This window comes from Sarcophilus harrisii, chromosome 3 (assembly GCF_902635505.1).
Source record: "Sarcophilus harrisii chromosome 3, mSarHar1.11, whole genome shotgun sequence".
In the NCBI taxonomy this organism is placed as follows: domain Eukaryota; kingdom Metazoa; phylum Chordata; class Mammalia; order Dasyuromorphia; family Dasyuridae; genus Sarcophilus; species Sarcophilus harrisii.
This window is the reverse complement of record NC_045428.1, coordinates 597742658-597767598: the sequence shown is the minus strand read 5'-3', so window position 1 is coordinate 597767598 and position 24941 is coordinate 597742658. Positions and strand designations below refer to the sequence as shown.

At 43.8% G+C, this 24941-nt stretch overlaps 1 protein-coding gene across 1 annotated transcript in view; it reads left to right on the top strand.

The window, feature by feature from the left end:
* The window catches only part of LOC100919242 (zinc finger protein 91), a 54473-nt gene extending 34185 nt beyond the window's left edge, over positions 1-20288 (top strand). The window contains exons 7-13 of the mRNA XM_031961710.1: positions 549-796; positions 1543-1668; positions 6495-6687; positions 9500-9573; positions 10135-10261; positions 10510-10602; positions 15735-20288. Of these exons, the coding sequence (XP_031817570.1) occupies positions 549-796; positions 1543-1668; positions 6495-6687; positions 9500-9573; positions 10135-10261; positions 10510-10602; positions 15735-17977 (3104 nt within the window). The 3' untranslated portion in view covers positions 17978-20288. The remainder of the gene's footprint in view (positions 1-548; positions 797-1542; positions 1669-6494; positions 6688-9499; positions 9574-10134; positions 10262-10509; positions 10603-15734) is intronic.
* The last annotated feature ends 4653 nt before the right edge of the window (positions 20289-24941 follow it).

Genomic DNA, 24941 nt, shown 5'->3' with positions numbered 1-24941 from the left:
GATCAAATATTCTTACAAAAATGAATGTTGAAAACCGTATTTATTTGGAAAATTAAAATACTATCGAGAAAAATAAAAGAAATGGAGGCAGTGTCAGATTTTATATTCTTGGGCTCAAAGATCACTGTGGATGATAAGATGCCTGGTCGTTAGAAGGAAAACAACGGGAAATCTGGAGAGAACGCTAAGATGCAGAGACACCACCTTGCCAGCCAAAGGCCATGGAGCAAACCCATGTTTTTTCCAGCAGCAACGAGGGTTGGACGATAACGAAAGCTGCGAGCCACAGAATGAAAGCTTTCACAGTGCGGCGCTGCAGAGGGCTTTTCAGCGTCCGTAGGATGGCAAGGACCTCAAATCAGCCCATACTTAAATTAATTCAGGCTATTCCCTGGAAGGAGTACAGCGCCTAGCAAAGAGTTCATGTTCTGATCCCACCCCTCGGGAAGAGGGCCCGCCTTCAAGCCCCGCCCACCCTCCCGGAGCCCGCCTTCCTGCCTCCCCGCTTTCCGTTACTGCCTTAGAGACCTCTCATTTCCTTCTTTCAGGTTCCTCCTCTGGTCCCCACGCCGGGCGCGCGCGGTGCGTTCTGGGACTTGTAGTTCGCAAGGCGGTTCCGCACATGCGCACTGTCGGTGGGTTGGGCCCCCATCCCTGCGAGTTTGAGGTTGGGCAGGCTGCTTGGAGCTTTCGGGAGGACTGCGGGCCGGAGAGGGAGAGGGTGAGGGCGAGCGTGCGCGGTGCGTGCGCGTGTCAGGGTACGCGAGTGCGACTGGGTGTGCGCGGCGGTGTCTGCGTGAGTGTGTAAGTTGGGGCGGGGGGGGGAGGGACGGGCATGTGTGTGCGCGCACGCGTGTGGCGCCGCGCGGGCGTGCCGGAGGCCCCGCGGGTGAGTGTGCCCCCGCGGCCGCGGGGCGCTGCGGGAGGCCCGCTCGCTCTCCCGAACCGAGGGTGGGCGCGGGTGTGTGCGCACGCACGCGTGTGAGTGTGCGGGCCGGGGCGCAGACTCCGGAAGGAGGGGCCCTGGGGGGAGGGGCGCCTGCGGGACCGCGGTTCGGGGGTGGAGCCCCTCCCCCCGTCCTTCCTCGTGGTCCCGCCCCGGAAAAACGGGGCCCCTGCTTTGACACCCCCCCCCCCAGACACCCCGCGGGGCCGCGTCTGGGCCTGGGGGAGGAGCGGGTCTGCTCACGTGGAGGAGGGAGCTCTGCCGGAGTATCAGTCTCTTCCCCCTCCCGGGCCATCCTTTCCCCCTTTCTTCTCCCCGGCTGTCCGCCTCCCTACTTGCGGGCCGAGGCCTGGGAACCCCGAGGGTAGGAAGGAGGGGGAGGGGCTGGGGCTTCTCTGTGGGCGAGGGGGGCGGAGCGCGGGGCCCTAACACTAGGGTGGTTCCCTTTCCCCTCCCTCCCCTCCCTCTGGGTCCTTCCCCTTTTCTTCCCCTCTCCAGTCCCTTCCTAGCTGCCTGAGAGCCGGCAGCCCTGCTCTGGTTTTCTGGTTCTCCTCCTCCTGATCACGCTCTCCATCCCTTTTTCCTCCCCCTCCCAGGGTGGAGGCGCCTTCAAGACCCATTTTACAGGTGGAAGGATTGAGGCTGATAAAAGTAAACTCGAAAGTGGCAGGAGTGGGATTGGAGCTCGCTCCTACTGGTTCCACTGCAGTGTGTGCGTGTGTGTGAGAATAGCACAGGGGTACGTGTATATGTGCACTGTGTGACTGTATACTGCACGTGTAGCGTGTATATGACTGAGTGAAGTGTGTCTGTGTGTGTATGACTGGGTGTGTATTTGTGCGTGACTTAGAATGAGTGTGTGTGCACACGTGCACGTGTATATGTCAGAGTCAGGGTTTGCATGTGTGTACGTGTGTATGACTGTACCTGCATGCAGTGTGTATGTGCGTGCCAGTACGTGTGAGATAGATGCGCTCTGCAGGGTCCTTGATCTCTGGCTCCCATTACCTTGCTGGGTAATGGCTCCTCCATTTTCTGCCAACATTTATATGAGGTTGGCAGTGCACTTTTGTACTCAGTACAACTCTGGGAGTATTTCCCCATTTTGTGGGTGAAGAAAGGAAACTGAGGCAGCAGTCCGAGGTGAAGTGACTACCCACAGCAGGGGTCTTGCCGGCCCCAGGCCCAGCTCCCCGCTGTCTCTCCCTGGCCTTCTTCCCACTCTATCCCCCATACCCCCAGTACCTCCGCTTCTCGCTGTGAGCTTATCCCACTATGGTGGCTGTGGGGGTGTGTCTGAGAGGGAGGGGCTCACTCAGCAGACCTGGCCCAGAACCCAGTCTGAAAGGGGGTTGCAAGATCTGTAGCTGGGGTGGACTTCAGAGAAAGGCCCTGAGTGTCTGTGTCTGTCTGACCACTTCGCAGACTACTCCAGAAAGTGCTTCCACAGTTTGACCGCCACACTGTCTGCGGCTAATGAGAGCGATTAGTTACAGTCAGCATCCAGGAGGGGAGGAGAGAGGCCTCTGCCCGTTGTTAGACTTGGCCCTCTTCATGGATCACTTCCTGTGTGTTTGCTGTGAAGGAGGTCGGGGAGCCCTGAGCAGCCCAGGCCCCCGGGAGCTCAGGGATGAGGGTCACCGGAACAGGCCATTTAGTGTCTTTGAACCTCCTAACCGTATCTCTGTTTCCTATTTTACAGAGTAGTGAGCAACAGCTTCCTCCCTCTCCTCCCCCCAACCTTAAAGTATTAGGGCAGGCAGCATGACATAATAACCAGAGAACCAGGAGGACCTGCGTTCAAGTCTTGCCTCTGACCCCTCCTGGCCATGTGGCCCTGGTATGTCCTTCATCCTTTGAGTGTTTTGGGTCAGTGGTCAGAAATGGGAGCCACTTAACAGCGGCTAAGTATCCCTGTGGGCCTCATATTGACTTAGAAATCACATTAACATTGTGTTCTCTTGTACTTTTATGTACTTAAGTAATTCCGTTATCTGGCCCCACGTAGGAGGGGCCAGAGTCTGATACCTCTGCTTTGGCAGTTCTGTGGGGCAGTTTCCTCTTCCCCATATCAGTGAGATAATAGGTATAGTCCCTCCCTAAAGTGTTAGGTAAAGGTGAGTTTTAAGTTGGGGGAAATTACAGAAATCTTGCAGCCAGCTTGGGTGGAGTGAGGACATTTGTGCACTGGGGTACCCAGGAGTGGGGAGATCTGGGCGGTGAGGGAATGACTGGCAGGGAGATAGTGGTATTTGGCAAAGGGCAGTTGGGGTGGGGAACAAAGGGCGAGGAATGCTGAGCCTCTGCTCTCCCAGCACAAGGCTTCACTGGGCTCTCGGGTTCCTGTGGCCACAGCTCCTGCCAATGCTCCTTTTCTCCTTCTTGGAGCTGCCAAGATGGTGAGGATAGAGCTCAGGCCTTGGAAATAGCAGAGCTGAATTCAGATCCAGGCAGTTAGCTGTGGGAATGGCTAGTGGCTATGGACCCGGAGGCATAAAGACCTGAGCTCCTATTAGCTGAGGGACCCTGTGAGAGTCACTTCCCCCTCTCTCAGTGTTTTCTTCACTAAAAGGGATATGATAACAGCAGCTAAGTCACAGGGTTGTAGTGAGGCCTTGCAGATGGAAAGGGCTTTACAAACCTTGTTTTTTGTTAGCAAACATGTTAACTGTTAATATCTTTGTCTGCTGGCTCTTGGAATCAATCCACTTCCTTTTTGTTAGAGGATCAAATCAGCTGATATTTGTAAAATGGTCCCAGGCACCTAGTTGGAGCTTAATGTTTATTCTTCTTTTCTCATTATCTTTTTAGTTTCCGGGACAGTTTTATTAGAGCATAGATTAACTGATAATCCTATGAAAGCTGTCTGGTTGCCTTCTGTTTGTTATTTTTTAAACTTTAAATAAACTCTCATTGATATTTTCTGTTTCTTATCTCCATAGTATCCCATCCCCCTTTCAGAGAGCCACTCCCTATAACATAGTATTTCTTGGAGGAAGAAAAAAAGGCAGAGAGGGAAATGCAACAACAGGTTGAAAAAGTCCAAAAATGTGCAATAAATAATATCTTTGCACTTCCCACCTCCATGAAGAACTAGTTTGGGGAGTCTCTTCATTTGGGTTCCACTCAATCTATAATTATCATTATGTATGTTATTGGGGTTTTTGTGTTGTTTTTTTTTTTTTTAATGGGCCTTTCCATGCTGTAGTCATTGTGTATATTGTTTTCTTGGCTTTGGTGACAATACTCTGCAAGAGTTCATGTAGCTATTTCCATGCTTCTCTGTATTCATCGTACATGTTACTTTTTAGAGCAGTCATATTCCATTATATTCAGGAACCTCAGTTGATTTAGCCATTTCCCATTTGATAGACATTGTTTCTTGTTCTTAGCTATAACAAAAATATTCTGCAGAATAAATATTCTGCAGTCTGTGGAGACTTTTTTCTTATCAGTGACTTTTTCGGAGTTTAAAACTTAGTAAAGGAGTTTCCTTTTCAAAGGATGGGGACATTTCAGACTCTTTATTTGCATAATTCCAAACAGCTTTCCAGAGTAGTTATACATTTCATAACTCTATCAACAATGTAGCAGTATACCTACATTTCCACAACCTCTCCAACCTTGACTGTTGCCAATTTTGGTCATTTTTGCCATTTTTCAGGATACCAGGTCAAACCCTTACATTGTTTCAATTTTCATTTATTATGATTTGGAGCATTCTTTTCATGTGTTAGGGAATACTTTTGTTACTCTTTCATGAACGTGTTTGTTCATATTCTTTGACTTTATCTATTGGAGACTAGATATGAGTCCTACGTATGTTTATGGTTTATATATCTTGACCACCAAGCCCTCATCAAAGAAATTTGATGTAAAGATTTTTTTCCCCATTTGACCACTTCCTTTATTCTAGCCTTAAGAGAAGCTTTTCAGTTTCAGGTTCTCTATTCTGCTGTAGTTGGACCATTATATTCTTTCAGTTACTTTATCTTTTTTAAGGTGGCCCTGTTCCCACTGGCTCTTTTTCCCTTATCTTGATCCCTCCTCATTTGACATCCTTTCATTTGAGGATTTTGTTAGTCCCTTTTTAAAATCTGCTTTAATCTGCTTATGTAATGTTTCCTTTTTTTTTTTTTCCTCTTTCATCTCTTCCCCTTATCCTCTTACTTAGCTTTCATTTCATTTTCTGTGCCCATTTCTGAAAAAGCTTTCTCTCTACTCAACACCCTCATTCTCTGATTCATGACCCTTGTAATTATCTTTTCTCTGTTTTCTTTATGCATTTGAAGCTTGCAGAGCGTATCCATCATAGGCTCTTCCCTCTAGTGCTTTCTGCCGCTGCCTCTTGGCTTGCCCCCTGGATTCCCCTTTTCTGTTGTGCTTCACTCCCAGAAACAATGCCAGTTTTTCCAGGTGTCAGAGAAGACATTGCCCCGTGTTCAGTCCTCTCCATACTGCATCCCTGCTTTTTCTGGCTTTACTCTTTCCCCTACATTTGCCTGCAAGTCTCCACATGTTCATGTTCTCCTGCACAGGCCTCATCCAAAAAAAGGTCCTTACCTCTCCTCCCTGACCATCTCTCTTTACCCTTAAGAGCATTCATCAGTAGAATCCCATCTTACCTCCAAAGTAAGACCACCTTCTTTTCTACCGTTTTTTCTACCGTTTTCAGTCTTTCCCCCTCCTTTCCCATTCCTTTTTTTCTGAGGTCCCCTTCCTCTCCTTGATAGCTCTGGCTGGCCATTGGTGTGTCCCTTCACCACATGCTGTATAAAAGCCTTGGTGCACCTGTGGACAGGCTCTCCCCAGATTCTGGCCATAATCCTCCTCCATTAGCTGTTAGATTTCTGCCTTCATTCCCATCTCCTTGTGTGCATTTAGAAGACTCACCAATCTCTCTGTCGCTGCTGCCGTCGCCGTCCTTGCCCGCTGCCTTTGTTCACTCCTGTGTTTTTGTTGTTCGGGGTGTTTGAGAGGCAAATAATCACCTTCATTTCTGGTTTTCATCTTAAGATGATTCAGACTCTGATTCCTGAATGTCCATCTTTTTTTCTGATGTGGTTAAGCTCAGATTTGCGGGATATGTCACCCTGGGTACCGTCTCCTGAGCTCCGGGGCTCCTCAGAACGCCTTTTTGCCCTCCTTTCCCCAGTGGGCACAGGATGCCTTGCATTCTCGGAGGGCCTTTCCTTATCCGAAGGCTGCCTTTGAGCTCAGGTCTTTTTGACTTCAAGTCCACTGATCCCTGCTTAACATTAGACATATTCTCTTGTATATTTATGTACTTAAGTAATTCCGTTATCTGGCCTTGAGTCAGGGCCTGTGTCTTACCCTTCTCTCCGAGAGAGAGGCCACAGAAGGCTTTAAATATTTATGGGATGACTGAAGGAAAGGTTCCTGTTCCATTTATTCTGTCTTTGGTCTTCTCCAAAGGGTTCTGAGAAGGGACAGAATTGTCCGAGTGCCTGAGAGTCTGGAGCCCCTTCTGCTCTCTGCCTGTCTGTCATCCAGCAGTCTTCACAAGAGCCGCGGAGCCCCAGTCTAGAGCAGCCGAGGAATCTTGAAGACAGAGCTGAGCCTGACAGCAAAGCCCCAGGTAAAAAGACCCTGCCCTGGGAGGATGGAAGGGATGGAGGACATCCTCAATCAGCAAGAATCTGTGGGGGAACGGACCTTTCAGCAGAGGAGCAGGACAGAGACAGAACAATCCCTGAGCCTTCATGGCAACAATAATCAAGGTGGGCTCTGTGCTCAAAGAGAAATGGGAGAATTATGGGGGTGTGCGCCATCTTCCCAGGGTGAGGGGCAAGTTTGGGATGGGGAGAGAGTGGCAGTGCCCAGGCCGATGACACTCTGACACTGATTCTCTCTCTTTTTTTTTAATTTAAAAAAAAAAAATTTTTTTATTTAATAGCCTTTTATTTACAGGTTATATGTATGGGTAACTTTACAGCATTGACAATTGCCAAACCTCTTGTTCCAATTTTTCCCCTCCTTCCCCTCACCCCGTCCCCCAGATGGCAGGATGACCAGTAGATGTTAAATATATTAAAATATAAATTAGATACACAATAAGTATTCATGACCAAACCGTTATTTTGCTGTACAAATAGAATCAGACTCTGAAATATTGTACAATTAGCTTGTGAAGGAAATAAAAAATGCAGGTGGGCATAAATATAGGGATTGGGAATTCAATGTAATTTAGTCATCTCCCAGAGTTCTTTCTCTGGGCGTAGCTGGTTCAGTTCATTACTGCTCCATTGGAAATGATTTGGTTGATCTCCTTACTGAGGATGGCCAGGTCCATCAGAACTGGTCATCATCTAGTATTATTGTTGAAGTATATAATGATCTCTTGGCCCTGCTCGTTTCACTCAGCATCAGTTCGTGTAAGTCTCTCCAGGCCTTTCTGAAATCATCCTGTTGGTCATTTCTAACAGAACAATAATATTCCATAATATTCATATACCACAATTTATTCAGCCATTCTCCAACTGATGGACATCCATTCAGTTTCCAGTTTCTAGCCACTACAAAAAGGGCTGCTACAAACATTCGTGCACATACAGGTCCCTTTCCCTTCTTTATGATCTCTTTGGGATATAATCCCAGTAGTAACACTGCTGGATCAAAGGGTATGCACAGTTTGATAACTTTTTGAGCATAGTTCCAAATTGCTTTCCAGAATGGTTGGATGTATTCACAGTTCCACCAACAATGTATTAGTGTCTGACACTGATTCTCAATCATCTCTGACCAAACAGTGACTGGTCTGCCCCCACACCAGGGGGTCTTTTCACGCTCTCACCTGGGCTGCTGACCCCTCTCCCTCCTCCCCGTCCTGTGTGAGATGGGGCAGTGTCCCTTTTTGTCATCAGTCAGTGGGGGTGAGGTGGCAGTCCTGCGGGAAGCACCAGATCCCCCAAAGCAGAGGAATGGAAAGTTGACCAGAGGGTGGTTTTTGATCTAGACTCACAAGTTGCATTGTTAGCCATATTCCCAGAGGGTCTGGGGGCCCCGATCCCTCCTGTCCTTTCCTTCTAATGATGGCATGCAGCACATACTTGGGTTGATTTTGTTTGGAAACTTTAAACAATTGAAGCTCTTGGGAGGCTCTGCTCCTCCTCTGCTGGGCCCAACCTTCTGCAGGCGGGGCCGGGGGGGGGGCGGGGGACAGAGGGAGTCTTGGACTAGAGATGAGCCAGTCCCCCAATAGGATGCAGAGCAGGAGTCAGGAGCATAGCTGTGACCAAGACGGTAGGCCTGGGACAGCCTCGGCCCCCGCTGTCTGTGGGTGCGAGGTAGTCCCCTCTCTGGATGTCCGTGGCTGGAGGTAGAGGCGAGTGTGGAGGGCACAGGGAGTGGGGACTGCAGCCCCGGCCCAGGTTCTTCACATAGCCTGTCTCTTCCCTCCCCACAGTGTGTAAGGTGGACTTTTTCTACGTGTTGGTTAGTTTCCTCCTTCCATCCTTTGGGGTGGATTTGTGTTGTGAGGGACATACTGGGAAATGAAGGCAATGCACAGGTAAAAGGCAGCGAATTTTTTTTAAAGCAACATTTCCCCGTCCTTTTGTACTTTTGCTGTTTGCAATTGGGGCAGGCAGAGACGGGTTCCTCTTGCTTTCTCCTGGCCTTTCAAGGTTTCTGCTGTCCCCCGATTACTGCAGGGAATTTGTACCCGTTTGCTTTTGTTAAACAGGAATTGAGAGTCAGGAAGACCCGAGTCCATATTTGCTAGTCATGTGACCTTGTTTCTTCATCTGTACGCTTGGGGTTGTTAGAGCAGCCTCCTCGCAGGGTTCTGATGGTCCAGTGAGGTGCTGGTTGTAAGTGCCCTGGCAATCTGAAGGCATAAAATATGAGCTCGAGCTCACTCTGAGAATCGCAGCAACAATAACCACACCCTCACTTCCTGCAAGTGCACATGAAGTGAATTTCAGAGCTTAAAGTGCTAATGTAAAAGGCCCGTTATTAATCCTGCATTTGGGACCTGCCTAACGGGGCAGGGGGAGGGTCAGATTCAGTTCAGTCACAATTAGGAAGCGCCTCCTCAGTCCCAGATCTGGGCTAAGCCCTGGGGACACACAGAGGAACACGCTTCTTCCTGTCTGAAGTTTGGGGTCTGTGGGAGAAGACAGTTCACAGAAGGGGCCTGAAAAGGGGCCCAGTGTGGGGCCACTGGGGAGCATTGCGTCCCCTCTGGCCGGAGGTCGGAGCTCTGCCCGGGGCTCCAGGACGGGAGGGGCACCTGCCAGGCCAAAGGCAGGGAGTGAGTCCTTCAGCTGGGAGGTGTCTAAGGCGGGATTGGAGTTCACTCCCCTAGGCCCGGGGTCTTGGCCCTGTCCCTCTGTGGCCCTCCCCAGCCCTCAGTGCTCTCTGGTGGTGGTGAAGGCTCCGGCCCCCCTCCCCACCCCCTCCTGTGTGAAGCGAGCCGGGAGTGCGCAAGCTCAGTGCACTGGCCGCTCCCAGGAGGTGGCACCTTGCAGGCCTTGGCATCCATGGGCCCAGGCCTCTGTGCCCTCCTGACTGCTCCCCTCTTGCCTCCAGAAGCCCCTTCACGAGGAACAAGCATGGAAGAGGAGGACCGAGCAATGGCCGAGCTCCTCCCAGCCAAGGCCTGGGTGAGTTGGATGCCCCCCCCCCTTTCTCTTGCCAGCCACATCTCAGCTTCAGGACATGGGGTCTCCTGCCACACCCCGCCACCTTTCTGTAGCTCCACGTGTGTCCCTAGCACATGCCTGATCCTGGGTGTGCAAAAGTGCTCAGTGTATGTATTTTCATTCATTCATTCACTCAGTATATACAGAGAGGAGCAAACACAAGGTCGCAGTGTGACAGAAAGTGTGCAGAGCTGTCTGGGGTGTGATATGTGTGACCTCAGACATGTGGCTCCCCCAGGCCTTGTTTGTGAAAGGATAGGGTTGGATGTGGGGTCTTTCTGGCCCCTCCCAGCTGCAGGCCTGGGCTCCTAGGGCCCCATGACCTCCTGGTAATTGGGGCGGTCGTAGAGTCCGTTCACCCAAGTTGGACCTTGGAGGAAGATTAAGGGCCTCAGAGGTGGAGGTGGGAAGGGAGTGGGCATCCCCTGAGGCACCGGGTGGGCCCTGGCTGTCTGAGGAGCCCTCCAGGGGTCCTGGGCCTGGGCTGGGCCCCGGTGAGCAGACCTGTGGTTCTTGTTTCAGAAGCCAATGACCTTCAAGGACGTCTCTGTGGACTTCACCCAGGGGGAGTGGGGGCAGCTGGACCCCGCCCAGAGGGACTTGTACCGAGACGTGATGCTGGAGAACTACAGGAACCTGGTCTCCCTAGGTGAGGACTCCTGTATCCCAGGACGGGGAGTCTGCCTTTCCTCACAGGCTGGGGTCCCGAGGGTGGGAGTGCAAAACTGCCTTCCCTGTCAGAGAGAAGGACAGGCGAAGTTCTTGGTGGACCCGAGCCACACGGGATGGGCCATGTCCCCATCTGGGAACAGAGCGTCCTTCTGAGGCTGGACGCATGACAAAGACCCTGGCGGCCTCCTCTCTCCCAGCATCTTTTCTTTTCTCCCCCGTGAGCAGAGCTTCAGGTGATCAAACCAGAGGTGATCTCCAGGTTGGAGCGAGGGGAAGCGCCGTGCATGCTGGAGAGGGAAGGGATCAGCTCCTGTCCAGGTGAGTGAGGGTGGGACTTGTCAAGCATCTGTGCCACTGCCCGGTCAAGGGGAAATATGTCTGAGAGGGAGGGATCTAGGAGCATGGGGAGCGGAGGGAGAGCATGGGGAGCAGAGGGAGAGCACGTCAGCCTGAGGGGCAGCCAGGGAAAAGATGCCAGCATGGAAGAAGGCACCCTGGGGGTGATGCGGTCAGAGTGGCCCGAAGGAGCTGGTTGGCAAGGAGCAGAGAGGGGACCGTTCTCCAGGAGCTGAATTTGAGAGATGAGAGGGTCAAGGAAGGGCCGGGAGGGGAGATGGGAAATGTCCTGTGGCTGGGAGAAAAGCATATGGCAGAGCTGGGCAGGTGGGCCTGGAGTTGGGAAGACTGGGCTTCTTGTCCCCACTCTGGCCTCAGGTGAATCCTGGCTAGGTGACCCATGCCAAGCCGTCCCCTGTGTGTCTCAGTTTCCACAAAGGAAATGACAAAAGAAAACCCCACATGGGGTCAGGGAGAGTCTGACACTGAAAAGTGACTGAACGGCAAAGGGAGAGGAGTCCCCTTGAAGTGAGGGGTCTCTGGGCTCTGTCCTAGTCAGACGGCATGGGGAGCCCCTGATTCAGTGCTGGGTGCCCCCGGGGAGGGCAGGAGTTCCAGGGACCTCAGATGGAGCTGCATGAAGACAAGTAGGAGGTGGTTGCTGACCTGAAAAGAGGAGGTCCTTAGGGGAGATGCTGGGCCAGCCTGAGGGGCTGTGGTGGGGAAGAGATTGACCAGGCCCTGTTGGGGGGCCAAGGGGAAGCAGGGAGACTTCAGAACTGGGCAGGACTAGGGACTGACTTGGGCCCTCCTTGCTGGTCTTTGAAGGAAACCTGTGGGGGCGTGGTCACTGCCCTGAGGGGCTTATATGCCATCATGGGGGCAGGATGTACATATGAAGGAGGGAGACTTGGGAATGACCTGGCTGGGGTGATGGAGCGTAGCAAAGATGAAGGTGAACCCCAGGACATTCCCAACCTGGGCAGCGTGGCATCTTTTAAAAAACACTAATAAAAACAAATGCAAGATAAGAAAAAGCAAAATAGAAAAAGATAAAATAAGAAAAATTGTCATATGTCTGAATTCTCTGGGAGAATTCAGAATATATAACCATAAGTTTCCATTTCAAGAAAGCATATATAATAATAGAAGACATTGTGTTCCTCCTGTCCATCTTTTCTTTGTTTCCTTGTAGGTTTTCTTTTGTTCTTTGCTGTGCACTTTTTACTTTATTCTTTTTTTTCCTTTCATCTCCCTCACCTCCCCATAGAAGGCTGCAGTGAAGCACAGATATATTTTCATATATGTATACATATGTTTAATTTATGCATATATGTGTGTATATATACATATATACACACACATTTACAAATGTGTATATATATATATATATACATATACATGCATACATGTACTTGCATACATATACATCTAAAACAATATTAAGATGCTTGACATATAATGTAGATTTTTTTTGATTTAATTTTTTCTAAATTTGACTTTGTCTGAGATTAATTGCTTTTTTCTAATAAATATTGTTTGTGTATATTTCTTATTTTCTATCCCTACTCATTATTCTATTTTACTTCTACCTGTTGTTTTTTTTTATTGCTTTTAATATTATTTTGTTTTTCCAAATACATGCAAAGATAGTTTTCAACATTCACCTTTGCAAAAGCTTATTCCAAATGCTCTCCCTCTCCTCCCCTTCCCTTCTTCCCAAGATGGCAAGCAATCTCAATATAAGTTAAAGTTCTTCTAAATATATTACTACATTGCTCATGCTGTGCAAGAAAGATCAAAAGGAAAAAAACATAAGAAACAATAAGAAAATAGTATGCTTTGAACCATATTCAGTCTCTAGAGTCCTCTCTCTGGATGTGGATGACTCTTTCTGTCACCAGTCTATTGGAATTACCTTGAATCACTCCGTTGTTGAAAAGAACAAAGTCCATCACAATTGATCGTCACATAATTTTGTTGTTACTGGGTACAATGTTCTCTTGGTTCTGTTTTATTGCACTTAGCATCAGCTCATGTATTTGCTTCTATTTGTTAATTTGTCTTGCTGTTTAACCTTTTTGCTGTCCCTCTCCCCCATGGATCCCTCCCTTGTCCTTTGCCCCTGCCTTTTCCCTCCTTCTTTATCCCATTCCCTTTAAATTACACCCCTTATCCCATGCCTGTTGATTTACATACCCTTCTATATCCCATCTTATCCTATTCCCTCCTCTCCTTATCTCTTCATAGATTTATAGAAATATACCTCTTTGGTATGTCTATGTATTCCCTCTTTAACCCATTTCCAACAAGAGTAGGTTTTCAGAACTACCAGCCCTACTCTTCCATCTAATTCCTCTGTTGTTTCTTGCCATTGAAACTGATTCATATAGCATAATGACTGTTTTTACTTTTCCTACATGGTTTTGCTTTTTAGAGTAATATCACACTCAACTCTGCCCTACTCTTTCTTTTGGACTACAATTACTAATGTCAACTTTATATTTCAGTGGTTTACATTTCCATGTGTAAATCTCTCTGCCCTGGCCCCTAAACAGCCTGACCTGTTAGTGCCAGGAGGTTCCTGCCATAGTGGCCAGAGCAGTGCACAGGCAGCAGCTCTGGCAAGCCTTGGGGCACCAAGAAGATTGAGTAAGGAGCCAAACTTCCCTGTGCCTCTGTGATTTGATAAGTGGTCCGGTTAGTTCAAAGCGATTCATTGCCATGGAGCTGGCCACACCAAGCATTAAGGCATGGAGGGGTTGCCATCTACATCAATGGATGGGAGTGAGTGTTCATAATATAAACTCCCAGGTTTTTGAAAATAAGTTGGGTAAAAGGCCAGGGCGTGTCAGAAATTTGCTAGTGGTGTTGGAAGTCTCATTACTTTTTGGAGTCTCTGTTTTCTTATCTCTAAAATGGGATTATTATCTCTCAGGATGGTTGTGGGAGGGAGGAGAATAGAGAAGGAAACAAGTATAAAGTACTTATTAAATGTTAGACACTGTGCCTGGTACTTTATATATATATATATATATATATATATATATATATATATATATATTTATGATATAATATTATATATATTGGGTAATATTATTACATTTGAAGAAACTGAGGCAAACAAGAGCTAAGTGACTTACCTGAGAGGTACACAGTGTCAAGAGATATTAAGTACCATAGGCATTCAGAGAAAGCTTCAGTTATGAGAGCCAGAGGAGTCAAGGAAACTAACGAGTCATGTGTATATGAGATGTATGAATTCAGCAGTGAGAATCCATTAGTTTGTAAACTTCTTGAAGCCAGAACTTGCCTTTTGCCTCTCTCTCTTTCTTCAAAATCCCTTCCAGCTATGATTCTAAGGCTGCCCTGGCTAGAACAGGACTGACAGCATAAAAAAGGTAGATAGGCAGGTGATATCTGAATGTGGATGAATTCATCACCTGATTGCGTTCCATCTACCAGCTACAGGTCTTCCTTTAGTCAATTAGGATGTGCATGGTGGATACTCATCAGAATTGAGTGCCTGAAGATTTTATTCAGTAAAGCAAAGTGGGGAAAAGGAAAAGAGAAGTGGTGATATTCAGCAGGGAAGTGTCTTACCAGGTCATTCTGCTTTTATGGAATACTTAATCATCCATTTAACATGTCCAAGAAAGGTTGGAGAGGAGGGATTAGCAAGGAGAGTGATCTAGTAGAGTAAGAGCCTGGATTCTAATTCCATACTGTCTTCTCTAATTCCTGTTCTTCTTCAGTCAAATGCATTTATTAATCATTGTACTGTGTGATGAAGAAACAGAAAAAAGAAGAAATGTAGTCTTTATAATATAAATGTTGAAGGGAGGCCCTAGCAAGGTGTGGTTTGAGAGATTGGGAAAATACTGCAGAATGTATTATTTGAGCTAAATTTTGATCAGGCTAATGTTTGATTGGTTGATTAAAGGAAATCAAGGAAGTACCTTAAAATGTAATTCTTATGGGCCAGATACCTTGAGTTTGCCAAAGAAATGATATAACTTCCTCTTTCCTGTGAGTTTATTTTGTTTGACTGTAGCTAGACTACTCTTTTTCCACCTGATCATCTGTGTTTTACATGGCACTTCTTAATCAGCAGTATGTTGCATCTGCTATGCACATTCCCCAAAGGAACATCTGCAGCTTATAGGTATAGAACAGTCAGATGACTTGAATTCATCCAGAACAAGACAGCTGCTTTCTTATTGTCTTAGTTGTTTTGGGTACCACCTCTATTTTAGCTGTTTTTGATCTGTCTTTTCCTATCCAAAGGTCATTTGTTTTCCATGATGGAGAAAATAGAACCAAATCATAGTTAAGCAGCTCTCTTTTCACATCATCTGTTATTGACCCGTCTGTTCAGCATTGTATTTCTATTTCTTTTCTGGTCATCCTTTTTTTCTCTCTTTTATGGAGGACATTTTTCTGAAGGCAATTATTCAAAGATATATCTATTAAACAATATCCAAAGACAACACATTGTGCTAGGAACTGAGGATATAAAGAAAAAAAGGGAAACAGTCTGTGTCTTCAAGACTATTCATATTACTGAGGGAGAGATAGGGTAGGAAAAAAAAAAGTAAATACAAAGCGATAAACAACACTAATTCCTGGAGAGATCAAATCAAGGTTCATGGAGATAGTTGTTCTTAAAGTTGACCCTTGATGGAAAAGAAGGAAAGTGAAAGGTAAAAACAGGGAAGGAGTGCATTCCGAGCTTGGGTTGCCTTCAACCTAGCTTTCCAGCCTTATTTTATGTTACTCATTTTCATACAATCTATATTTTACTCAGACTGAACTAAAAATTGTTCTTCAAACTTGGAGTTCTGTCTCCTACTTCTGTGTTTTTGCCTAGGCCATGCCCCAAGCTTGGAATACACTGTGTTGTCTTTGGATATTGTTTAATAGATACATCTTTCAGTAATTGCCCTCAGAAAAATGTCCTCCATGAAAGAGTTTATTCTTAAGTTTCCTTTTCCTCAAGAGACACCTATCTGTCTTCCTTCCTTCCTTCTTTCCTTCTTCCCTCCCTCCTCCGCCCCTCCCTCCTTCCCTTCCCATTCATCTATCTAAATATCTTGATTTTTTTTTTTTTTCAGATAATGATACTATATCTGCGTCCATGGACTTGGATTCAAAGGATGACATTCCTATGGAAGAATCATTGCAGGAAAGCCTCCAGATGAATGTTCCCTTGGACTTTAAGTTGGAACAGATCTGGGAATATGATGCTATGTTTGGGAAGCAGCTCAGCTGCTATGAGGAAGATTTTAAACAAGTAACAATCACTGACAATAACATTTCCAATGAAATGAATGATCAAGAATGTAATACATTTGGGAGAAGTTTCAGTATGATGTTAATCACTGATTCACAAGAGAGTGTTACTATTAAAAAAACTCTTCATAAGTATGACACACGTGGAAATAACTTCAAACAGTATTCAGAGCTTGTAAGGCGCAATAGAATTGCATTTGGGAAGAAATCCTATAAGTATAATGAATGTAGCAAAGCTTTCAATTATCACTCAGACCTTATTCGATATTACAGACTACCTAACGGAAAGAAATCTTATGATTTTGATGAGTTAGGACAAAGCTTCCCACAAAGGAGACATCTTATTCAACATACTAGAATTCCCTCTGGAGAGAAACCCTTTAAATGTGGAGAATGTGGAATAGCATTCAGACAAAGTATGCACCTTATTCAACACCAGAGAATCCACACTGGAGAGAGACCTTATAAGTGTAGTGATTGTGGACAAGCCTTCAGACAAAAAATGCACCTAATCCGACACAAGACCCTTCATAGTGGGGAGAAACCTTATCAGTGTAATCACTGTATCAAATGCTTTAGTGATAGTTGGTCACTTGCTCTACATCAAAGAATTCACACTGGAGAGAAACCCTATAATTGTACTGAATGTGGAAAAGCTTTCAGACAAAAAATTCACCTCACACGACACAAAACACTTCATATTGGGGAGAAACCCTTTAAATGTAATCAGTGTGGTAAATGCTTTAGTGACAGCTCACCACTTCTTCTACATCAGAGAATTCATACGGCAGAGAAACCTTATAAATGTAGTGAATGTGGAAAAGCCTTCAGACAGAGTATGTATCTTATTCGACATCAGAGAACTCACACTGGGGAAAAACCCTTCATTTGCGGAGATTGTGGAAAATCTTTCAATGACAGTTCAGCCCTTACTTTACATCAGAGAATTCATACTGGAGAGAAACCTTATGAGTGCAAAGAATGTGGGCAAGCCTTCAGTCACAGTGGAAGTCTTACTCAGCATCAGAGAATTCATACTGGAGAAAAGCCTTATCCATGCAGTGAATGTGGTAAGGCCTTTAGGCAATATTCTGCTCTTGCTCACCATGAGAGAACTCACACTGGAGAGAAACCATATATTTGTTCAGAATGTGGAAAAGCTTTTAGTCACAGTGGAACCCTTACTCAGCATCAGAGAATTCATACTGGAGAGAAACCGTATGAATGCAGTGATTGTGGTCAAGCCTTCACTTATCAGGCAAGTCTTACTAAGCATCAAAGAAGTCATACAGGAGAGAGACCTTACAAATGCAGTGAATGTGGAAAATCTTTCAATCAGAATATTTATCTTACTCAGCATCAGAGAATTCATACAGGAGAGAAACCCTATAAATGTGCTGACTGTGGAAAATCATTTAGTCATAGGGGAAGCCTTACCGCGCATCAGAAAATTCATACTGGAGAGAAATCTTGTAAATGTCCTGTTTGTGGAAAAGCTTTCCGCCACATGAACCAGGTTACTCAACATCTCAGAATTCATACTGGAGAAAAACCCTATACATGTATGGAATGTGGAAAATCCTTTAGTCATAGTGGAAGCCTTACAACCCATCTGAGAATTCATACCGGAGAGAAACCCTATAAATGTGGCGAATGTGGGAAAGCCTTCAACCAGAATATTTATCTTACTCAACATCAGAGAATCCATACTGGTGAGAAACCCTATACATGTAATAAATGTGGTAAGAACTTCAGGCAATACTCAGCACTTAGTCACCATGAAAGAACTCATACTGGAGAGAAACCCTATATGTGTATGGAATGTGGGAAAGCTTTCAGTCAGAAGGGAACCCTTACTAATCATCAGAAAATTCATACTGGAGAGAAACCTTTTATATGTAGTGAATGTGGAAAAGCCTTCAACCAAAATATTTATCTTACAAAGCATCAGAGAATTCATACTAGAGAGAAACCATATAAATGTAATGAATGTGGTAAAGCCTTCAAACAGGTCTCAGCCTTAAAGCACCATAAGAGAATCCATAATAGAGGGAAAACCCTGTAATTGCAGTTAATGTGAGTAATCCTTCAATTGGCAGGGATACCTCAGTCAACAATATCAAAGAAATAATGGTGGAGGGTAAATGTAGCCAATATTCCAAAATTCACTGTGTGGATTGTTAAGTAAATTTCTTTTGAATCTCATTTAAGAGGACCTGCAATATGTCAGGGATTGCTGTAATTAGTATATCCTACAAACAGGAGTATCTGGAGGACCTCACCATCTATTGGGAATCCTTCTTGAACTTGGACTTTGAGATAGACATCATTGTCAGCAAGCATTTGCTAAGTGCCTACTATGTGCCTCTTAGGCACTGTGCTAGGTAATTGAGATAGACAAAAATGAAACAGTCCCTGCCCTCAAGGAATTTACATTCTATTGGGGGAGACAAGGGCATACAGACACATGTATATGGTACAATATATGATAGAACAGACAATTTTTGGGATGGAAGCAGTAGAAGCTGGGGCAGGAGAAGGGATCAAGAAATCCTTCCAGCAGAAGGTGGCATTTGAGATAAGATTTAAAGAAAACCAGGGATTCCAAGGGACCAAGGTTAAACAGACAGCTTTGGCAAACACCTTGTTTGGCCACTGTTGAATGTGCTCCTTTTTGTTGTGTCTCCCAAAGATTCTCATGATTGTGATATATGTGTGGGAGACCCTTAGATAATGACCAGTAAACACAGGGAGACCTTAGTATTCTCTGGACCTTTCAGTCAGTTGTGTGATTGTAAAGATGTAGTTCTGCTATAGAATAGAAGTTTTTAAAACCTGCTTATTTCTTTCTTCTACTTTCATCAAGAATGTTCTTGATACATGTCTACATTATTCTCAAGAGATTTTGAAGAGCTGGAAATCTGGGTATAGAGGTTGATAGTTAGCTTCAGTCTGACTCCCATCTCAGCAGTAGAAAATTTAATGCTGAAGAGGAAAATGCTATTATTACTATGAATGTGAGAAAGCCTTTAGTCAATTCAGAAATGTTATTGGGGGAAAAACTCATAAGTATAGTTTATGATGTAGTATTTGTGGAATGGCCTTTCACCACACGAACCAGGTTACTCAACATCTGAGAATCCATTCTTTAGTGAGACCCTATACATATATATCATAAAGAAGCCTTTAGTCCAACTGGAAGCCTTATTATATATACATCAGAGAATCTGTACTAGAGAGAAATCCCATCAGAGTTTCTCACCATGAATATGAGGAGCCTTCATTGTAGTTTTCAGTTCATATTCCACACAAGGGTTATTTGGTGATGTAAATGTATGCCAGTTCAGTAGTTTATGAAACAGTCCAGTTATTTTGCTACATGCTTTTTTCTGGTAATAGACTATTGCCATCTGAAGATTGTAGGTTCGCATAAGGCCCACCGGAAAGTACACAGGTATTTAGCTAAAATAATGTCTTCAAAATGAAAATATTTTTTGAAGCAAAAAAGGGGATCCATTTATCACTTTCTAAAACATTCAGTAGTTAACATTTTAGTGTGAGGAAATAAGTGAAATATAGATGAAGTGTTAACTTATGGTAACAAAGGGGTTAAAAGAAATTATTAAGAAGAAGATGCCGAGAGCTAGCTAAAAATTTAGAAGTGGAGTGTGAGTTAGTGGGTTCTTGGCTATAGGTAACTTGGATCTAAAGACAGGCCTTTATAGAAAAATAAAACTATAGCTCTAGTTTGTCTTTAGAATTGTCTAGTCTCATGGTTTGGAAGCTGTTTAGCTTAAGACAGGTGCCAAAAAAAAAAAATACTTCTGGCCGGACTGGAAGGAGATGCAAAACAAAATTATTTTCTTTGCTTGTTTTTTGTATGTTCATTTGTTTCTACCAATGTTTTGTATGTTTGTTTGACTGTTTTTTGTTGGTTATTTTTGGACTTAATAAAAAAAAAAAAGAATTGACACGAGTTCTGATTTGAAGACTCAAACCAGAGCCCCTAGACCATCAGCCGGTGTGGGAAGCATTCCTTTGGAGACGAAGAGAATGCCAAAGAAGGTAATCACAAAAGGCTTGTTGGGGAATGAATGCTCAGGTTCAGGAAGATTGCTATCATTATACCAAGAATTTATACCACAAAATTTGGGCTGGGCACATATAGAAAAATTTCAATGATAGGTATAGGGAGAGGACCTGTGATTTTAATTGGTATTGAGAATTCTCTTTACCAAAGCAGCTCAGTACATAGACTTTAACTTTACACTCAGAGAGAGTTACTTGATGACACTGAGAGATTAAGGTCTTAAACCAAGGTCTTACTGGGTTCCTGGAGAGTTTTCTACTCTGCCTTTTCTTTTTTTGAGGTTTTAATAGTATTTTGTTTTTCCAGATTCATGGAAAGATAATTTTCAACATTTACCTTTGCAAAACCTTGTGTTCTAAATTTTTCTCCTCCCCTTACTCCCTCCCCAGACAGCAAGCAATTCAATAGAGGTTAAACATGAAATTCTTCTAAACATGTATATATTTGTCATTTTACGTAAAAAAATAAATCAGATCAAAAGAGAAAAAAAAGAAAAAGCAAACAACAAAAAGGTGAAAATACTATGCTTTGGTCCATTTTTAGTCTCCTTAGTTCTCTGTATGTGGATGGCTCTCTCCATCTCAAGTCAATTGGAATTGCCTTGAGTCACTTCATTGTTGAAAAGAGCCAAGGATATCACAGTTGATCATCACATAATCTCATTACGGTGTACAATGTTCTCTTGGTTTTCCTCACTTCACTTTGCATGAGTTCATGTAATTCTTTCCAGACTTCTCTGAAATCAGGCCGTTCTTTTTTTATATAACAATAATATTCCATTATTTTCATATGCCATAATTTATTCAGCCATTCCCCAACCACTCAGTTTCTAGTTCCTCACCATTACAAAAATGGCTGCTACAAACATTTTTGCACATGTAGGTCCTTTTCCTTCTTTTCTGATCTCTGGGTTACAGACCCAATAGAGACACTGCTGGGTCCAAGAGTGCCTTTACATTCTTGGTGCCTTTTGGGTATAGTTCCAAATTGTTGTCTGGAATAGTTGAATCATTTCATAACTCCAACAATGCATTAGTGTCCCAGTTTCCTCACGGCACCTCCAACATTCATCATCTTAGCCAATTTGAGAGATATGAAGTACCTCAGAGTTGTCTTAATTTGCATTTTCCTAATAGAAGAATGATGTAGAGCATTTTTTTCATGTGATTAGAAATGGCATTAATTTCTTTGTCTAAAAATTGTTCATATTCTTTGACCATTTATCAGTTGGAGAATGACTTACATTGTTATAAGTTTTGAGTTAGTTCTCTATTTTAGAAATGATTCGCCTATCTTTTTCATTAATATAATAATACTAGCAAGACACAACATCCTGGACCATTGTTTAACATCTGAGAAGGGAAAGTTTCTTCATCATATATAAGAAGAAGGAGGAATCTCTGAATATGGTTATGTACTATATAATGTTAAGACTATATTGATCTCAGTTATTTGATGCACAGATGATAAACATCACATTTTCAGAAGACAACAAAGCTTGGAAGAATAGAGTTAGGATCATAAAAAGATATAGACAAACTAGGTTTGTAGTAAAAATTGTCCCAAATTTGAATTTTAAACATGGGCTTCACAAATGAAAGGGGCAGCATGGATTGACAGTTTTTTGATAAAACTTTCATGACTATAAATAGCTCCCTGGTTTGAGTCAGCCATTTGATGTGGAATGGTGGAAAAGCAAAATTTTACTGGGGAGAGCCAGAGTACAGCTCTACTTGTAACCAGTTAATTTGGTTTTGTATTCCCACTCTGACCATTACTGTATGACCAACAGTCAGTCAGTGAGTCTGTTTTCCTAAGCAGTCAAAATCTTCATGGTTTCCTAATGTAAAAACAATACTTTGTAGCTAATGTTGATATGGCACTTGAAGTTTTGCTAAATACTTTACCAGTGTTATCTCCTGTGGTCTCTATAATCCTGTGAGCTGGATAGGTGCTATTTGAATCCCTGTTTTACCAATAAGAAGGAAACTTAGGTTAATTGTCTCTTATCTTGCCAATGAGTGTCACAGGCAGGATTTGAATTCAAACCTTCTTCTGGACTCCAAGTTCCAACATTTTCCTTACGGTAGCATCTAGCTGCCTCTGCCTTTGTGAACCTTCAAACACTACTGATGGGGGAATTACTGTAATCAATACTTTATTCTGCTCATCTAAAAACAGGCAAAATCAGATAACTGTTCTGTATTTAAGATATTAGAGATTGCCTAGGATGATAGAAAAAGGAATGAATTTTTCTGAGTGTTGCCATAGACTTCAAAAAGATAGTTGTATGAATGGCATGTGGAAGTCTACAGAATATGGGAAGATTATTCATAAGAGGGGTCAATTATTAATAAGGCTGTAAAAAGGAGTTCAATTAATTGGTTTCTAAACCTACACTTCCTAGAGTCAAGGAATCACATTAGTTTCCAAATAGGAGCTATCCATTAACTTAAAAAATGTAATGTTTTTCTGTTAAAACTATCCTCTTTCTATCTTCCCCACTGCCTCAATGAAGAAAGGAAAAACAAATCTGGTAACAAATATTTGGTAAAAAAAAAAATGTATGTATGTATATGGTAAAAAAAAAAAAAAAAAAAAAAGTGACAGTAAAAATTCCCTGATTGGCCAAGTCCAAAAATGTTGATCGGCAGTTTTAAGTAATTTTGTTCAGAGGTAAGTAGTTCATCAAGGGTCTTCTGTAATCGTGGTTATTGCAATGTGTCCTTCAAAACTGTTTGTCTTTACAATATTGTCTTCTCCAGGGAGCTTCCTGGAGCAGTCATTACATCCGGCTTCAGTTACTCATGGCCCCTACAATTAACTTCTGATTCCATAGGGCAGCAGATAATTCCTCAGGCCAACTACAACTATCCACTTCTCCCCCACTCCCACACTCTTTTCAATTAGTTCTGTATCTTGACTATCTGGGACAACTGGATTCCCAGGATGAACCTCTTTGGACAATGACAAACTATCTAAACTTATTCCTTAATGATAAAAATGCCCCAACTTATTGGGGTAGCTACGAGGAACAGTAGATATAATACAGAGGAAAATTCATCTTCGTGAATTCAAATCTGGAATCTAGCTGTGTGCTCCTGGACAAATCATTTAACCATGTTTGCCTTAGTTTCCTCATCTATAAAAAGCTGAAGGAAGAAATGGCAATACACTCCAGTGTCCTTGTCAAGAAAATCCCAAATGGGGCCATAAAAAGTTGGGCATGATTGAAACAAATGACCACCAGCTAAAACCCTGTCATTCCCTCACTATCCCAGGGATTCTCAAACTCCAGCTACAATTGTTCAAACCCCAGGTTGGGTTTCCTATACTCCCATTCCCTTCAAACAAACCTTACCAACATCCCACTCTAAAACTATCCACCTTTTCCACTGCTCTGTAATTCCTGTTCCTATTTAACATTAGCTTTAATATTCAATCTTTTTTCCCTTTATTTTCTAGTATTAATTGAAACCTGACACCTTTTTACGAGGGAGCTTTCTGGTTGCCCCCATTTCCAGCGCTGGTTGTTCTTCCAAGTCAATGCTCAAAAGAACTCCTTGCTCCTTATTGCTGTATTACTATTGAAGGAACTTGGAGGCTCAGTGGATAGAGCACCATCCCTGGAGAAAGGGCGATGAGTTCAAGTCCAGCCTCACACAATGGCATAAAATGGGGATGATAATACCTACCTCATAGGGTTGTCAGGATTAATTGGGATAATAGTTATACAGTGCTTTGCAAACAATAAGACACTATGTAAATACCACTAATGCTTTTGTCTTTGCTATATCTTCATCCAGGCCCTTCATCCTTGTCTCCCTGAGCCCTCTACTATACTATTTCAGCTCCTGGGCTCCTTAGTTCCTTGCATTCAATTTTTATACATATGGTTTTCATATCATTTTCCAGTCCTAACCTCTTTTCTAACCTTCAGTTTCACATTTCCAGTTGCCCCTTAAATTTTCCCAATTGCATGTTCTCTACTGTTGTTCTTCTTGTTCTTGTTCTTAATGGGGAAGCTAGATGAAACAGTGGATAGAGCACTAGGCCTGGAGTCAGGAAGACTCATTTTCTAAACTGAAGTATGACCTCAGACAATTATTAGCTATGTGACCCTGGGCCAGTTACTTCACCCTATTTGCCTTAGTTTCTTAATCTGTAAAATGATCTGGAGAAGGAAATAGCAAATTACTCTAGTATCTTTGCCAAGAAAAGCCTAAGTGAGGCCATAAGACTTGGATGTGATTGAAAATAACTGAACAACCAACACCTCTTTCCTGACCTTCAGGCTCATATTTCCAATTGACTGTTAGACTTTTCCAGATGAATGTCCAGGTCCAGAACTGAATCCATTGTCTTTTCCAGGCCATAACCACCATATTCTCTTTCCTTCTCTCCCTTGGCCTTTTGATGAATGATTTCAAATCTACACAGCTTTATTCTATCCAAGATCATACCTGCCCAGACTTAGACTTGCATTACCCAATCCACTATCTCCATTCCTATTCATACTGCCGAAGTTGCTTGAGAAGAAAAAAAAATGAATTCATTCACGACAAATTTATGTTACATAATTTCAACTGGATTCTCATTATGGCAAGGCAGTCCTTTCACACCTCCCCAATTGACTCATTCTTCCATTATTTTTCATCTCTCCTCAAACTTTTCATGGATTCCTCTCCCACCATGTTCTCTGAGAGAACCCTACCTATACTTCCTTGAAAAAATTGAGACCATTTATCAAGAGCTCCCTCTATTTCCCTTTCTTATCGCCCATCATCTGCTTGGCTTCTGTCACTTTTCCTTCTTAATCCCTCTCACATGAAAAGGTGGCCCTTTGCCAAGGCAAAGTTCCATCACACAAGGGTAGGCTCCTTTTCTATCCAGCAAATCTCCCTCTACCATCCCCACTTTCTCACTTATCTTCAGCCTC